This window comes from Nycticebus coucang, chromosome 16, assembly GCF_027406575.1.
Source record: "Nycticebus coucang isolate mNycCou1 chromosome 16, mNycCou1.pri, whole genome shotgun sequence".
Classification (NCBI taxonomy): domain Eukaryota; kingdom Metazoa; phylum Chordata; class Mammalia; order Primates; family Lorisidae; genus Nycticebus; species Nycticebus coucang.
In genome coordinates, this window is record NC_069795.1 from 73298363 (window position 1) to 73316475 (window position 18113).

At 50.5% G+C, this 18113-nt stretch overlaps 1 protein-coding gene across 4 annotated transcripts in view; it reads right to left on the minus strand.

Moving 5' to 3' along the window:
- Positions 1–18113, minus strand: part of MYLK (myosin light chain kinase) — a 212626-nt gene that overhangs the window by 61095 nt on the left and 133418 nt on the right. For all 4 annotated transcript variants that reach the window (XM_053565244.1, XM_053565243.1, XM_053565242.1 and 1 more), the window contains one exon: positions 9829–9915. In XM_053565244.1, coding sequence (XP_053421219.1) covers positions 9829–9915 — 87 coding nt within the window. The remainder of the gene's footprint in view (positions 1–9828; positions 9916–18113) is intronic.

The following is an 18113-nucleotide window of genomic DNA, read 5'->3' on the forward strand; positions in this document are numbered from 1 at the left end:
TTTTATTATTCCTGACAGTCCTTTGTCTCTTATCCCCTTTTCTGATACCCCAAACTGTCTGCACTGTTAGAGATGAGTATCCCAGAAGGAAAATAAAACCCAACCATCTTTGCACACCGCATGGTGGCCACTGGCCCCAGGGTGAGCAGAGAGGGCAGCACATTTTGCCTCTATGGGGCTGCCCCTCAGAGAAGGGATGCAGGCATCTCCCCCTGCAGCCAGCCCCAGACCCCCTACCCTCCCCAGGCTCTGATGCCTTGGGTACTTTGCTCACTGCTGCTCTTAAGAGTTCCTCCTTCCATTCTCTGCTCTCCTGCGCCTGCACCTGTACATCCAACTACCTGACCATCATCTCCCTGAGAAATGCCAAGCACAGACTGCTAGCCCAGTAGGTGCAGGATCAAATCCAAGATCTTCACCCCAAACCAGCTCCTCATCCCTGTTCCTCCCAGGCCCCCTCCCTGCCCATGTCCACTCACTAATCCTGTTGATTCCATCACCTAACACCTCCTCACTCTGCCACCTTCCTCATTCCCACCACTACTGTTCTAATCCCACCTGGACAGCCAGAACCTCTAGGCTTCTGGCTCCCCATCCTTCTACCATATCTGTCAACCTGAGGCCAATGTGATCTTTCTCAAATGCAAATCTGATGTCACTCCACTGTTTAAACCTCACCAGCGGCTGCCCACTGCCACTCATGGTCAAGTTCAACTTATCTTACAAGGTCTTCAAAAACTGTCCCTGGCTTTCTTCTCCTGCCTTTTTTTTTTTGCTGCTCTCTCTCGGGGAACACTCTTCATCATGCCTTCAATATTTGACATCGATGGTTCTCAAAATTTACTGGGTATTATGATCACCTGGAAAACTTGCTTAAAACAGAGATTTTGGGCTTCCAGGTGCTGCTAATGCTACTGGTCCCTGCACCATCCCTTGGGCGGCACTGCTCTGTACTCTGCTGAATGTTTTCCAGTTTCTGTGACACTTGGCAATTGCTCCCTGTGCTTGCTGGCCCCTCTTCCCTAGGCTGACTCTTGCACATTCCACAGGCAAGTTTCACAGGTCTCCATCACCCCATCAGGCTGGATTCCTGTCCCACCATGGTGGCTCTCACTACAGAAACCTGCCCCCAACACATCAAGCTTTCTGAGGACAGAACAGGGTCTACCTTCTGTATTCCCCAGGCCCAGCACGGAAACTGACTCTTTCTGATAAATAGCTATAAAAGAGAACCTCCTTATGAGGGGAACCCCCAAGTAAATGTTAACCTGTGAATTCCCAAGGAACATTCCACCCCAGCCCTGGCCTCTGATGCTGAGAGATGTGGCCTCGGGGCTTCAAGACTCGTCTAACTTTCCATGAAAAGAAGCCTATGCTCTGTCACCTCCTGGATCAAAACTGCCAGGTGCTGAGCCTTCCATTCTAGGCAGGAGACCGAGCTTACAAGAAGTAAAGCAGCCCAATAAAACCATCACCAAAGCATCACATTTGGAAGCCTCCTAGGAAATCTGGAGTGGCACTAGGGAGGTCAGTTCCCTAAATGTCTTCGTGACCCTTCCTTCTGTCCTGGGGGGGAGGAAGGTCAGTACCCCATGGAAGTTTCCAGATTGCTCAGTCTAAAGGCACCTGAGTGCCTATCTCTCAAATACGGAAAATCAGCAGGCGAGACAGACCAGAGCAAGTGCTTTGAAGATGTGTACAGAGCCTGCAGGTAGTTCCCACAGAGGCAGCGGGTCTGAAATAATGGAGAGAAGGGAGAATTAGGGAGCTAGCCTTACTGGCCTGAGTACAGGCAGGTCCCTGAATCTCTGCCTCTCTGGGGACATTGCCCTTTTTAGGTAGTTAGTTAAAAATAGACAACAAGCTCTTCACAATTACCCAAACCAGCATCAATTTTCTGCCAAAGGCTCCTGAATGGCACTTGAATTGCACTGAATGTCAAACGAGCATGAGGCCCAGGAGGATATACCAGCGCTGGAGGCAGCAGGGGACCCTGGGGTGGGAGCTGAATCCCACTGCCCTGTGCTGGGTGGGTTCAGGGCCCTGGTGACTTGACTGTCCCCCACTGCACACACCAGCCCCTTCTAGGTTGTCTTTACAGACTTGGGGAGAAATACTAGTTGTCTTCCCAGCATTAACATCTCTGGGCAAATTTCCCACCCACCTCCCTTCATAGCTAAGGCTGTCAAGCAAGAAAATTCCAGAAAAACACTGCTCTTCCTCTTGTTATGCAAACATCCATACCCAACCCCTCAGGACACAGAACATTGGATGCTTGTGAAAGGGGCAGCCCAGCACCAAAGGCCCAGCAGTGCCAGCACTGGCTGGCAGGTGCCCCCAGGCCCTCCTTGGGGAGGACCCCTCTGGCCACCTGGCTGCCTTATTGGAGATGCTGGGAGAGCTAGGGAGGGAGCAGGAGCAGCCACCTGGTGGCCATGTGTCCTGTCGGGGGTGCTAGGCACTCTCTCTCTTTACAGAGAGGAGCTACTTGGGAGTCTACACCGACTTCCAGAAAGATTCATGGAAATACCCTGCTTCTCTCCTTTCACTGTCAGGCAAGCCTTGATACCACATCCAACCTCTCCAGCATTGCCATCCAGCCTTGTGAATCCTGCCGGGACTTAGATTCCCCATGACCTGCAGAGAATGTTTAAGAGAAAGATTTGGTTCTGGGAAACACCTTATAAAAACTGGATGCTATTTCTGATACCCAAAGATGCTTTCAAGTTGACACAGCTTTTGGTTTTAGAGAGACACATAAAGAGGTCAGGGCAGGGATATGTAAAGGTATAATCTAGAATGGTCCAAAGCAATCAATGTCAGGAGGAAAGCTCCGGGAAAGGCCAGGCATGGAATACAAAGCGACATTCCACCCCCATCATCCCTTAAAGCACCACAGTGGAGGGAGGGACCCTTGAAGCGTGGAACTCATGAACTGGCTTGAAAAAGCAAATATTTATTATAAATGTGCACAGGGGCCAGACACTGAAGTTTCGGAGATGGACAGGACCCGGTTCCTGCACTCAAGCCACAATAGATGCTCATGTCTCACTTTTCCAAAAGATCCTCAGCTTACATAGCATGATAGGAGGAATCTCTGGGTCTGTTACCAAACTGGCATTACCTCATCTGAATTTCCTAAAACCACTTCTTAAATTCATCAACAGCATTGCGCACAGACAGGATGCTAGCCACTCGCCCGAAACCCTAAAGCCAGGAAGGCCTCCGAGCCCTTGGGATGCTTCTGCTGCTGCACTGCCCCAGCCATGCTTGCTCAGACTCCTTCACATATCCACTGAAGAAGAGCGAGCTGACTTCACCTAAGCCATGTCACTCAAAAGCTTTCCACCCAATGGCCTGATGTCAGAGTTGGGAGAGGCCTGGGGTCCACTGGAGAACTCTCCACGTGACAAGGGAGGAAGCCAAGGTCCAAAGGGTTGGAGAGCTTTGACCAAGCCACCTGCCCAAGCTTTGACCAAGCCACCATGAGAACTCTAGACAGGTCATGAAAGAGGAGAATGTAGCTGATGTGGTTTGGTTGAAGAGGAATGATGACATTCTAGCTGCTCTAAATAAAGAGTACTTAAGAATTCCTTGTACTATTCTTTTTTTTTTTTAAGACAGAGTCTCACTATGTCACCCTCAGTAGAGGTTCCTCACAGGAACCTCAAACTCTTGGGCTCAAGTGATTTTCTTGCTTCAGCCTCCCAAGTAGCTGGGACTACAGGCGTCCGCCACAACGCCCAGCTATTTTGTTGTTGTTGTTGCAGTTGTCATTGTTGTTTAGCTGGCCCGGGCTGGGTTCGAACCCACCAGCCTTGGGGGTATGTAGCTGGCACCGTAACCACTGTGGTACAGGCACCGAGCCTCCTTGTACTATTCCTGCAACTTTTCTATAAATAAAGAACCAGGACCTTCGTCTCCTGCTTTCTAGTCCAGTGGCTCTCTTGCTATGTCTTGTGCCTGAGCGTTGCCCAGAAGGAATCATAGTGAACCAGCATCTGGAGGTCTAAGGGGCCTTCCCACATCCCCTACCCTGCTCAGCTCAAAAGGAGGATTCTTGGCTGTTTCTCTCTGGGACTGGAGAGCTTCTCTCCTGTTATCTCTCTAAAGGGAGATGGGGACTCACAGGAGGAATGGATGAAGAGCTCCAGGGGTGTTTGTATTAAATTCCCATCAAAAGGAAAAAAACTAGCCATAGTGAACATTATTGGGACAACTGACAAACATTGATTGGAGGGACAGTGCCTGTGGCTCAAAGGAGTAGGGCGCCGGCCCCATACACTGAGGGTGGCGGGTTCGAACCCAGCCCCAGCCAAACTACAACAACAACAAAAAAATAGCTGGGTGTTGTGGAGGGTGCCTGTAGTCCCAGCTAGTCAGGAGGTTGAGGCAAGAGAATCACCTAAGCCCAGGAGTTGGAGGTTGCTGGGAGCTGTGATGCCACAGCACTCTACTGAGGGTGATAAAGTGAGACTGTCTCTAAAAAACAAACAAACAAAAAAATTGCATTGTGACTATGTTCTTAAGAGACACGGAATGAGGTAGAAGTCAAGGGCATGATGTCTCTAACTTGGTTTAAAATAGCAGGTATCTATCTAAATAAGTAAATAAATGAATGAACATAACCAGACAATGATAAAATAATGGGGCAAAATATAAATAGTTGGTGACTCTAAATAAAGAGTACATAAGAGTTCCTTGTACTATTCTTGCCACTTTTCTATAAATCTGAAATTATATCAAAATAGGTATTGAAAATAAAATCCTGGGCAGCACCTGTGGCTCAGTGAGTGGGGCGCTGGCCCCATATACCCAGGGTGGTGGGTTCAAACCCAGCCCCGGCCAAACTACAACAAAAAAATAGCCGGGCGTTGTGGCGGGCGCCTGTAGACCCAGCTGCTAGGAGGCTGAGGCAAGAGAATCGCGTAAGCCCAAGAGCTGGAGGTTGCTGTGAGTCCTGTGACGTCATGGCACTCTACCAAGGGCAGTAAAGTGAGACTCTGTCTCTACAAAAAAAAAAAAGATAAAGAAAGAAAATAAAATCCTTTTGAAAGGCATGCAGCAAACAGACCCCCAGACAGGGTGGAGACCCAGGGAAGCATGCCAGGGGCTGCCCTCCTTCTCCCTCAGCTACAATGGGGGCCAGACCTCTCCCAGCCCTACCTCCTCCTGCTATCCCCATGCACTGGGGGACACTCTGCCCAGCCTTGTGTGGACAGCACAGACAATGGTCCTGAGACTATGGCAAGGCACAGGGGCTTGTAGTGAGGACATAGACGAGGGTTGCAATCATGGATCCACACCTTACTAACTATGAGATCTGGGCAGGACAATCTTAGTTCTCTGACACTCAGTTTTGCTTATCTGTAAAATGGGAACAATTACCCATAGCATCTCTCTAAAGGGAGATGGGGACCCACAGGAGGACAGACTGACATAGACCGAAGTACTTGGTAAACTGTGGTCCTGAGGTCCCCGCCCTCACAACCTTCACTCTAGCACCTGCTGCATGGTTTCCTGCCAAAAGTCCAGTGGCTCCTCCTCCCCCTCCAATGTCATCATTCCTCTTCAACCAAACCACATCAGCTATGTTCTCCTCCGCTTTCATGACCTGTCTACAGTTCTAATCCCCAAATCTTCCTAAACTACCCCCACCACCCTCCTATTCTTGTGAGATGGTGTCTGGCTCTCTGATTTGTGCTTTTGTCAGTTTTCTCTCATCCTGTCCTTTGCTTGGGTTGGGGCAGATCAATGTGGCTCATGTGCCTCGGTGCTTGGCAGGGGGCTTCCAGCCCCGAGTGGGTGGGTGTCATCCACTCTAACAACCGACAGCTTGCTCGGAGCACTGGACATGCAAGCTGGGGCAGTGTGCGGGCAGAGGTCTGGCCTCCCACAGTTTGATGAGAAAATCACTCCATCTTCCCCCAGGAAACATGGATTTCCTCCTTAGATTAGGTACTTCTCAGCCCTTGGCAAAAATGAACACATACATAGCCAGAGCACTCATGGAGTTAGGTGTCTGGAACTGGGACGGCAGTGCTAACAGAGAGAGGCAAGTCATGGGGTTCTACAGACCAAATGGTCCCATCTCGATGGGGAAGAAAAACCCAGCTGAAGTATTTGCATGTGTGGGCACACACACACACATATATATAAATGCATAGAGAAAAGTAACAAAGTGCACACACTGTGGGGGCGAGTGGAAGTGGGGTAGAGGAAAGAAGACTTTCACATTGTACGTGGTATATTTCTACACTGCTTAAAATGCTCAAATAAGAATGTGTACATATATAATTATGTAATTAATAAACAATAAAAAGTATTCCAAAAAGGTAGAAAAGAACTAGGGTACAGGCCTAAGAGACAGCTCCTTCATTTCCCATCTCTGGGCAGCCACCTTCCTGAGAGGTCTCATGAACACAGCCCCATGGTGTCCCTTGGACACCCAGGGTGCAGGCTTCTGAAGGACAAGTGTGCAGGCTCGCAAGCAGGTGGAGGCGCCAAGAACCTCTAGGTTTGAGTGATGGGCTGGGTGGAGGGGCAGGCCAAGGGATACCAAGTGGCCATTACTGCAATGGAGACATCCCTCATTCTCTTGTGGGCAAGATGTCTAACTCTGCCACGGGGGTGCTCTGTACAGAGTGAAACGCCCTTGTGCAGGGCAGTGGCGCCTGCTGGAGCAGCCCAGTCAGGAGTGTGGGTGTGTGTTTTCTGGGAGCCGGAGTCCTCCTACCAGCCCTGCTCCTGCTGGCCTAACACTGCCTGAGCTCCTCCAGCCCCCACAGGCCTCACTAGCTGCTTCCAGACCCCAGCCCATGGGGCATCTTGCTCACCTCCCTGTCCAGCAACTGAGACATCCTGAAGTTATTGGGGTAAGGGGCACCCAGGTGCCTCTGTGTTTATCAGAGGCAGTAGGGGAGACCCCCTTCTGCTTCTCAAGACCTCAGTGCCAGGCACCAGGCTTCTCCCTGGAGCAGCTGGTGTCCAGCTTGACTGCACACAGGAGGGACCTGGGAAGCTAAACACACACTGAAGCCTGTCTCCTACCCTGAGATTTGGATTTAATTAGTCTGGGGTATAGCCTAGGTGAGTGGTTTAAAAGCTCCCCAAGTGACTCTAATATCCAGCCAAGGCGGCAGGCACTGCTCCAGCGTCTGACAATGACAACTTGCCTGGGGCTTTCCACAGCCTCACTCTCTAGGGCAGAGAGCCCAGCTCCTGCTCTGTGCATTGTCTGGAGCTTGTTTTTCTCCTCCACAGCTCTGCCCTGACCCCACCTGATCTTGTTCAGGATCTCACTGGAGTGGATGTGTGGAGGTGAGAGCAGGAGGCTGCTGACCTCCAGCCTAACACCTGCACTTGCTGCTTCTGTCCCCAGAGGCAGGGGACAGCCATGTCACAACAGGGAATTCACAATCCCTGGTGCTCTTCCTACATCTTATGTCTCTTCTGCTCTTATCTTCCTGTAACTACCACAGCATGGGCCCAAGGAATACTCTTGGAAATAAAGAGTATTTTCTTTTTTCTTTCTTTTTTTTTGAGACAGAGTCTCATTTTGTTGCCCCAGGTAGAGAGCCGTGGCATCACAGCTCACAGCAACCTCTAACTCTTGGGCTCAAGCAATACTCTTGCCTCAGCCTCCCAAGTAGCTGGGACTACAGGCGCCCTCCACAACGCCTGGCTGTTTTTAGAGATGGGGTCTCGCTTAGCTCAGGCTGGTCTCGAACTCATGAATTCAGGTGATCCACCCACCTCACCCTCCCAAAGTGCTGGCATTATAGGTGTGAGCCATGTGCCCGGCTAAATGACCACTCTTAATAATCTGAGGCTCCCCACATAAGAAACTATAATAATTCCAACTTCGCTGCCCCGACATCCTGAGTAGCCCCTGATGGTCTGCCTGGGGTATGTTCAATAACCCAAGTTCATCATTTGGAAGGTGAATAAATTGCTTTAAAAAGAAAAGGAAAGAAAGAAAGCAATAAAACTTGGTGACAAAACATTGCCTTGTAGTGGAAAAAGAGAAGTAGTCCTTGAATTGATCAAGCTGAATTACTTTCCTCTATTAGTATGGGTACTTAGGAGTTTGTCTTGTCTTTTGTTTTAAAACAGAGAGTGGCTGGGCATGTCCAACTCTCTGTTTAAACTGGAGGTGTCAAAAGATATTTCTGCTGACAAAATTAGCCTGAAAATCATATAGGAAGCTAGGGTTGCATTAGGACTTTTGAGGACTCTAGGCATTTCTACCTAGAGTAGAAATTTCATGGGTCCCTTCTGCCACTAAAAAAATCATATAGGCTCAGCACCTATAGCTCAGCGGATAGGGCACCAGCCACATGCATCGGAGCTGGCGGGTTTGAATCCAGCCCGGGCCTGCCAAACAACAATGACAACTATAGCCAAAAAATAGCCAGGTGTTGTGGCAGGTGCCTGTCCCGGCTACTTGTGAGGCTGAGGCAAGGGAATCGCTTAAGCCCAAGAGTTTGAGGTTGCGGTGAGCTGTGACGCCATGGCACTCTACTGAGGGCGACTTTTTATCTCTGTCTCAAAATAAACAAACAAACAAAAATACAGATTGGTCATAAAGTTCATATGCAATTTCAAATTACACACCATTTTAAATTTTAAAATTTAAAATATATATTTTTAATTTTTAATTTTTTTGTTGTTGCAGTTTGGCCAGGGCTGGGTCTGAACTCACCATCCTCGGTATATGGGGCCAGCACCCTACTCACTGAGCCACAGGCACCACCCAATTTAAAATATTTTAATAGTGTGTAATTTTAAATCATACCTGAACTTTATGGCCAACCTATATATATATTTAACTATATCATCAGATATTTGAATTATGTAAGTTATTCTCTACACCTGTATTAGTATAAAGATGAATATATTAACATTATAAATTAACACACTGTCTTCGACCTAAAAGTTCACCTTTTCCTGATTTTATAAGGTATCACAGCATTTGGTAGGCCTGTAAAACACGGTGGGGCCCAGGCACTGAGCATCGTGGAGAAGGGCTCCAAGGGGCTGAGATCCAGAAGAGGAAGGTAGCTGTCTATGGTCACAGAGAAGCTCCTTTCTCCCTTGGCTATCTGTACCACACTGCAGTTTGATTCTGAGACATAAGGAAGAGCCTTCCAAGAACAAGGTGAAGCCTGTGTCCTCTGAAGGAAGAAGCCTCTTGAACAGACCCTGCCAGGAGGAACTGTTGCTTGGAGATGAAGTGGGAAGAACTCAGGGCTGAGGGCTTTTTAGAGGGCGTTTTCTAGAAACATGTCCCATGAGGGAAGTGCCACAGCAAAGGCATGAAGAAAGGTCCAGGAGATGTCCAGTGCACAGGCAAGAGCTCTTTTGGTCTGAGTGGAAGACAGGAGCAGATGAGCTGGGGAGCAGTGTTGGGATTTTGTGGGCTCTGGGGGCCACTGCACATTTCCTCCAGGTGTGAGATCAGAGCTATAATTTAGAAAGGTCCCCCTGGTAGGGCAGAGGCAGCCAGGGAGAGATAAAGAGACACTCTTGCAGGGATCTGATGAGAAGTTGAAGGAATGTGAGTGAGGTGTAAGGGCACGTGGGTGGGAGGAAAAACAGAAGCCATGCAATGCCACCTGGGCTGCAGACAGGCTAGGAGAGGAGGGTGGGTGAGAAAAGCCCCTGGCTCTGTCATCAAGAGTTTCCTGGGAGCTCTGGGAGCCCAAGCTAGACTTGCAGCACAAGCAAGAGGGACAGGAGGCAGGGCTCTAAGGCCCTCTGGGTGGGTGGGCGGGGGGGGGGGTCACTGGCCCCGCCTCTGTCTGGTGAAGCAGATCCAGTACTCACTCTCTGTTCCCAGCCCAGGAGGAAGAGAGCTCTTGGGCCTCCGGGATTTCATCTCCGGGGCCTTGGTGTTCTCCTTGGCTGGAGCATCTGAAACAAAGCAGGTAACAACAAACTTTAGCTGCTGAGGAAAAGAGCAGGGGAAGCGTCTCAGTAAAACCCTACTTCCATAAAAATTACAGTGCTCATATGAGGACAATTAATGACAATTAAGGTTGGGGGGGGAAGCAGAAAGAGGGAGGGAGGGGGGTGGGGCCTTGGTGTGTGTCATACTTTATGGGGGCAAGACATGATTGCAAGAGGGACTTTACCTAACAATTGCAATCAGTGTAACCTGGCTTATTGTACCCTCAATGAATCCCTCAACAATAAAAAAAAAAAAAAGAAAAAAAAAATTACAGTGCTCCTCCCACCTGCCCCACCCTGAAGAAACCTCCATGCCCACTGAGCAGAATGGTGGCTGCGGCTGGGCACCTTCCTCTACCCTCCATAAGAACACCAAAGAAGGACAGTCTGTTCCACTGGGCCTGATAAATCAGATAGAGAGAGCACAGTCACCCTGGCAAGATGAATGACAGGCCACCCCAGAGCTGGTGACACCCCCTCTGCAGTGGCACATGCCGCCAGAAATGACACTGCTGGCAGGGCTGGGGCAGAGTCACCCCCTCCATTTCCCTCTACCCTGTTCTCTCCTTTAGGAGACTAATTCAGGCTGAATGTTGAAGATTTCTAAAAGGCTGTCTCTCCTGCAGAGGAAGGAGGGGACCCCTGCCCTTAGGCTCAGGTCTAGAGATGGCCTGTAGCCTCTGACTTCTCAGTTTTCCTTCTATAGTCCAAACTTTGCCCTGACAGGCCAAAGGCCTCTGAGCAGGCAGCTGAGCGCCTTACCCACTTTGAGGCTGAGTCTAGGATCTACCTTGGAGTTTCCGTTCCCCCTTCCCCAAAGCAGGCCCAATGACACCTATTGCAGCTACCTAAGGGGCTTCTCTGAAAATGCTGGGCAGGTGAGTATGCGGCCTAGAGGGTGAAGGGGCCTGGGGCCTCCACTCCATTCTCCCTCTTCCCTTCCACATGTTAATGCCAAGTGCAGACAAGGCCAGAGAGAGCCTTCCGTTGTTGGGGCAGCAGGGAAACCTTGCTCTGGATTGGGCTGGGTGGGAGAAGCCCGGGTGAAGCTTCCAGGAGACTAGAGTTTAAGAAACGGTGGGGAAACCACTTAGGGACTTGGGTAAGGAGGAGTTGGCTGAGCAGCTATCACCAGGTCAGCATGTTTGCCAGCTTTCCTTTCCCCCCACAAGGAACACTTCCGGTCCATCCTTTTCCTGCTCCTGGAGAGAGGAAGCTCAGAGGGGGGGTGGAGGGGTGGGACTTTCCAGCAAAGGCTCTGGCCACATTCCTGTGGCTTGGCTGAGGAGGAAGGGCTACGGCCTCCAAGATGGGGCAGTCCTGGCTGATCTTGCCAAGACTGGGTTCCTGGGGCTTTGAGGGCTGACACAGAACGAAGCAGCTGGGTTCATGCTTGTGTGGCTCTCAGAACCCTTGTCTGGATGCGATTCTCCCGTGACACTTGGGTTCCTTCCCTGTCATAAGGCGTGGACATGCCTACATGGGCCCCTCTGAGCATTGTTTTTGAGGCCTCCTCCCAACCCGATGCCCCCACTCCCCAGGAGGCCGCAGCTCAGAGACAGGCCTCAGGGACATAGGGGTCAATCTCTCTGACAAAGACAGAAGAGGGCACAAGGCTGAAGAAACCCCTTGATAATCCAGCCCCTCCCCTGCCTCCATCCCCATAGTGAGTTACCTGACTTCTACCACCTCCCATAAGGGCAAAAGAGCCCTGTGGAGAGTGCGGGGTCCCCATCATCCAGAGTGACACTGCCAAGCTTCTAAGGGGCTGCCCACAGCCCAGAGCACCAGTTCCACGTGGACACAGATGGAAGGGGTGATTTCATTCTCTTACACTCGATGTTTTCCCCATGGGTTGTGGTCACTCAGCCACAGAAAAGTCCTCAGTACATATTTACTTGTCAACCTAAGTACTTTTCAGCCTCAGCTATACCAGCACTGGGGTATCTCACCCCCCAGACCTTAGTCTAATTGGTCTGGGTTAGAGTCTGCACAGCAATATTATATAGAAGCTCCCCAGATTCTCAGCTGCTGCCAGCTGAAACTCCCAGCCTCGCCTCAAGCTCTGTGTGGGAGCACGTGCGCAAGGTGAGGGGGTAGGGCTGGGACTACTCCAGGGGACAGGAAAACCTGGCAGTGCTTCTCTTGACATTTAGGGATCAGAGAGCCACAACCAGGGCAAGGGGCCAGAGTAAGCCTCCCTTGTCCTGGGCCCTCCTCCCTTCTTCAGTCTTTCCTTCTTTCAAGACCAGAACTTATTCTCTCTCTTTTTTTTTTTGAGACAGAGTCTCAAGCTGTCATCCTGGGTAGAGTGCTGTGGTGTCATAGCTCACAGCAACCTCCAACTCTTGGGCTCAAGCGATCCTCTTGCCTCAGCTTTTCTATTTGTAATAGAGACGGGGTCTTGCGTTTGCTCAGGCTGGTCTCGAATTTGTGAGCTCAAGCTATCCACCCACACTTCTTTGAGGCCACTGCCAGAATGCACGCAACAGTGCTTTGGAAAGCAGAAAATGACCACTGACCTAGGTATTCACTTCTGCTCGGCCTCCCAGAGTGTTCTTCTCTTTTTTTTTTTTTGAGATAGGGTCTTGTTCTATCATTTGGGCTAGAGTGCAGTGTCATAGCTCACAGTAATCTCAACTCCTGAATTCAAGCAATCCTCCTGCCTCGCCCTCCCAAGTAGCTGAGACTACAGGGACTGCCACAATACCTGGCTATTTTTTTTTTTTTTTTTGTAGAGACAGAGTCTCACTGTACCACCCTCGGGTAGAGTGCCGTGGCCTCACACGGCTCACAGCAACCTCTAACTCTTGGGCTTACGCGATTCCCGAGCAGCTGCGACTACAGAAGCGTGCCTCAACGCCCGGCTATTTTTTTTTTGTTGCAGTTTGGCCGGGGCTGGGTTTGAACCCGCCACCCTCGGCATATGGGGCCGGCGCCCTACGCACTGAGCCACAGGCGCTGCCCACCTGGCTATTTTTTTTTTCCTATTTTTAGTAGAGCAGGGGTCTTGCTTTTGTGTGGGGTGGTCTGAAACTCCTGGCCTCAAGTGGTCCTTTTGTCTTGGGCTTCCCGTGTGCTAGGATTACCAGTGTGAACCACCGAGCCCAGGCAAGGCCAGCACTTCCAACAGTCACTGATGATACTTTAAAACAGATACACGCAGGAAGTTTTTTGTTTCTTTGGCCCTTTTGAAGGAAGAGTAGAGGGCAAAGCATGTACATAGTTCTGGATTCCTGGGCTTCAGCACTGTACCCCTTTGGTGAGTCCCAGAATATTAAGAAGAGAGAAGAAAGAACAAAAGAACCCATTTCTTAACTGATGGGTAAACGTAAGTACAAGCAAAGGGGCCCAGGTTTCCTGGGTTCCTGAAAGAAGGGCAGCAGGGCCAGGGCTGGTGGCTCATGCTGTAATCCAAGCGCTCCAGAAGGCAGAGAGGGGTAAATCACCTGAGCTCAGGAGTTCAAGATCAGCCTGAGCAAGAGCGAGACCCCACCTCTAAAAAAATAGCTGGGTGTTGTGGCAGGAGCTACTTCGGATGCTGAGACAAGAGGATCACTTAAGCCCTAGAGTTTGAGGTTGCTGTGAGCTGTGATGCTACAGCACTTTACCGAAGGTGACAAAAGTGAAATTCTGTCTAAAAAAAAAAAAAAAGAAGGGCAGCAGGAACCAAGATTCCTTCTCTCCTTGTGGGGTGTGTTGGACTTGACTTCCAAGCATCACCACAGCAGGGACTGAGAGAGAGCAAGCTCTAGTTTCTTGGGAACGTGCGCAAATAATTAAAGCTGCCCTATCCCACATCTGTACCAAGGGAATGGCTCTTATTTTCTTTGTCCCATCGTGTCCTGAGGCCCAAAGGACAGAATGCATCCAACAGTGCTTTGGAAAGCAGAAAATGACCGCTGACCTAGGCATTTACTTCTGTGACCACATTCTCTGCATCCACCTTCAGAAGGCCCTCCCTCACCAGCCCCCACTTGCTTCTGCAACTGTGCCCGACTCCAAGGCGCTGGCTTCTCCCTGCACTGGGTTTTGACTAGACGGGCCAGTACACTCTGTGACATGCTCTGAGCCTCGTTTTTTAAGAAGTTCCCGCACCTTATCTTTCCATCTGGCCATGAGGAAAGGGGTTCAAGTTTCCCTTTCAAACCAAGCACACCCAGACATGGAGCCCCACAGAGTGGCCCCGCCCCCCTGAAGTGTGGGGCCGGCCAGGGATGCTGAGCCATTAGCCCTCTGTGAGAACCGCAGCAAGGAGGGGGCTGGAAGGGCCTTGTGCTTAATCAAAACCAGCTTTGTGCTCACACGGCTGGCCAGGGGATAAAAATAATAGTAATATAAGTTTTACGGCAGCTTGTATTTTCTATTTTAATCATTCTGTGATGAAATTTAACTCCATTTCTAGATCTCTGCTCCAGGGCTGAAGTCCTTTGCTGGCCTGGCAGAGCCCCTAAAGAAGTGTGGGGGAGGAAGATGGAGGTGTGGGGAAGTGGGGGGCCTCTACAGAGAGAGGAAAACTTGTCCATATATGGACAGTGCCTCACCCCTTCCACTCCTGGGCTAGCTCTGAACTCAAGCCCTCAGGGCAGCAATTTTTTTTTTTTTGTCTCCCCCAAGAGGTTGGTTCCTTGAGCTCTGACCCTATGCAGGGGGAATAAGGTCTTGGGAAGCTTCTGGGAGGGTGTCCAGCTTCTAGGAGCACCAGGAGGGAGCAGAGCAGCAGGGCTGGGCTCACCCTTTCCCTTGGAGGGCCCCCTCCTCCTGGAGGGCCTCTCCATCTGTCTGAGTGCAAGGAGCATGCTGGCATAACAGGAGAGAGTGCCCCTCTCTGGAGAGGAGAGGCAGGATCCTTGAGCTCCTCTCCGCCTCTGCTAATCGGAGGCTAAGATTCCTCAGACAAGTTCCTGAGCTTTTCTGAGTCTGACCTTCCTCCCTAGAAAAGGGGAGGAACAACACCTCAAAGACAGTGGAGGAGGAAGGAGACACATGATGGAGCTGACTACGCTGAGTACTGAGCTGCTCCCACCAGGCTGAACAAGGCCATCAGCCAGTACTTAAGTATTTTTCATCTATAAAAACCTCAATTTTATTTAGTTCCACCTAATACCCATTAGCTGCCTGTGACCATTTAAACAAGAGCTGTGACACTGGGAGCAGACTTCGAAGTACAGCAGGACCAAGGCCAACCAAGCAAGGTGGAGGGAGGGGCGAGATCACTCAGTGGTGACCATGGTGGCTGGGGGCCAGGTGGTGAGGAGCCCAGGCTCGGGCTCTGCTCATTAGGGCCACCTTCAGCCAGACTCAATCTCTGGATGCCCCAGATGAGCCCCTGAAGCCCCTGGTCAGGGTACCAACGACTTCCATGTTGGCAAACCCAATGCCTACTGCTCAGGCTTCTCTTACTCAGCAGCAACATTGGTCACATTAATCTCGAACATTTGGCTTCTTGAAGTTCTCACCATTGGGCTGCTAGATTCCCCTATCCCCATGCCCTGGATTTTCTTCCTTCTTAGACTCCTTTGCAGATCCCTGTGCTGCCTCTGCCTCCTCACCTTCCAATCGCTACCATACACCTCAGTCAACAGAGGACATGACACGGCCTGTCTGTAGCTGACTCCCCAAATCCCATCTCTAGCCTTTCCCTCCTTCCTCCATTCCAGAGGTATCCAAATACCCACCGGGAGTGTCAAACAGGCACTTCCAGTCCATGCCATGAGCTCCTGACTGTTCAACCACCCCCACGGTCTAATGGAGGTGGTTGATGAGGCTCCTATGAAATCTAAGAGTCACCTTTTACATCCCTCTCTCTCCATATCCAATTCATCAGCAAATCCTGTCAGCTGTACATCACAACAGATTATTAATCTCACTTCCTGAATCTAAGCTGCCATGGTGTCCTGCCCGGGCTATCGCACCAACCTCGCGCTGTCCTACCTCTCAGTGCCCTGTGTCTGCCTCTCAACCCCAGATTATCTCCTCCCTCAGGGACACGTCCACTTGGGTGTCAAACGGGCATCTTAAACTTAAATTTCCACTCAGACACCTGAGTGATCCTTTACAAATGTCCATTGTCGTCCCATCACACTTAGAATAAAATCCAGTTTCCCTGTCACTGCTAACTCTGCTCGGACCCGGCTGACGGTCCTGCTCAGTCTCATTTCCCACCCTCATCCTGGAGCACCTCAAGCACAGTGTCACCGGTTCAGGGCTGTGCTCTGGCCACCACCTCTTCTCTCTGTCTTCCTTCACTTCTTTCAGGCCTCTGTTCAAATGTCTCTTCCTCAGAGAGGCCTCAGCACCCCCCTCTCCCAAAGTAGCATTCCTCCCCCAGCACCCTGCTCTGCTTTCTTCGTAGCACCTGACATCACCTATGACATGGCCATCGATCTGAGTCATTGCCTCTCCCCAAACAGAGTTGTCCCAAGAACAGGAACCTTTTCTGTTCTGTTTACTGCTTTTAGCACAGCCCTAGAGCACCTTGGCACAGAGTGGGCACTCAAATATTTGTGGAATGAATGAGTGATGGCACGAGTGCCCACTGGAATGTCCCCTCCTACTCAAGCACGCACGACCCTCTATGGTCACAAAGCCCTAACCTCACTGGTAGTTAAGGCTGGGCACCTGGGCCAGATGGTTGGGAGGGGAGGCCTCACTGGGGAAGGGCTGGACAAGCCAGTGAGGGGGCTAGGGTGTCTTCTAACTCCTGTGGTGGGGTTCTAGCCTAAGAAGGACTTTTTTCCTCACTTATCATCAGCGTCTGAATGAGGGGAAATGGGTTACTCAGTTCCATGTGTGGGACGTCCCAGCAGGGAGGGCTTAAACTAAAGGAAGTCTAGATCAGTCGGTGAGAGGCCCTGTGTGTAACTCACCACACCGGGGGTGGGGGTGGGGGCTGTGCCAGGTCTCAGAAAGGTGCAGGCTTCAGAGCCAGACACACCTAAGTTGGGGCAATTCATGTCATATCTACCGGACAAGGTAGTGCCCCAACTACTGCCTACTGTTTGTGTGACCTGGGCTGTCTCTGAGCCTTGGTTTGCTCATGCAGAAGGACTCCCCCCACAATTGTTGCATAAATTAAAAATGCAAAATGCTCAAAAGTCTCTGGCCATAGCAAGCATTGAAGGTCAGCTTTTCTTGCTTTTTGGGCAAGTTTGTTTTGCAACTCCTTACTTACTCTAGGCTTTATCTCCCTTCTGTGTGGCCTAAGTTGATGCTTGCTGCTGGGTTTATAAAGGAGAGTGGCATGACCACAATCATGAAATGTCCCTTCTCTTAGGAAAAAGACCTAAACAGGATGATTAAAAACAGCAAGATACGCTGCGTTATAAAGGTTACCTTCCTTATCTTTACTATGAGGGAAACATGGCGAGGCTGACACAGAATAGCCAATGAGCTGTTTGCCTTATTTTTATGAGGCTTTGTAGTACATTGGTATGTCGGTCTCAGATGTCTTAATAGTGTTTGGCACAGGCTGAGTGAGTGATAGTGACTTTCAGGGGCCAGGCCAGCATTGCCAGAAGCCTGCCTGAAGTCAGCATCAGCTGTGGCCCCCATGCTTAGTAATGGAGGGCCTGGCTGCCCCATCCGGAGGCCAGGCAGACAGCGGCAGATGGGAGAGCCTGGAAGAGCCCACGCGATGACTGGGCATGAAAATTCTGTCATGGTTACTCCTTGGGGCAAGGAGTTCTTCTATGTATTTTGATGCATGACTCCTTTTGAGAATTTGATTAAAAACTGAAGTCCACTCTCTTCAGGAAGATGCTCCAACCCCCTACCCCACCTCCACAATTTTGTCTATACTTCCAAAGCATGCTTGGACCCATCAGCATCTCCAAGTCAAGTCCGACGCCTTGGGGAGTAAAGAGGGCTGAGGGGCTAAAGGAGCATCAGCCAAAAGCAACAAGAAGATGCAGACCAGGACTGGGGGGAGGGGGAGCAGTGAGGAGACCCCAGTCCTTCACTATATGCCTGGAGGTGGCTTTTGATGGAAAAGTAGAAGTAAATGGGCAGGAAACCCACCAGGAACAAAGGATGCTAACAGATCTCCGGGGGAAAGGAATGCATGGAGGAAGGGGCTGCCCTTCTTCTCCCTGAAAATAAAACCAAACACAGCCCCGGGGACTGGGAAGCAGTCTTGTTATCTCAGCTGGGTTCCCTCCTAT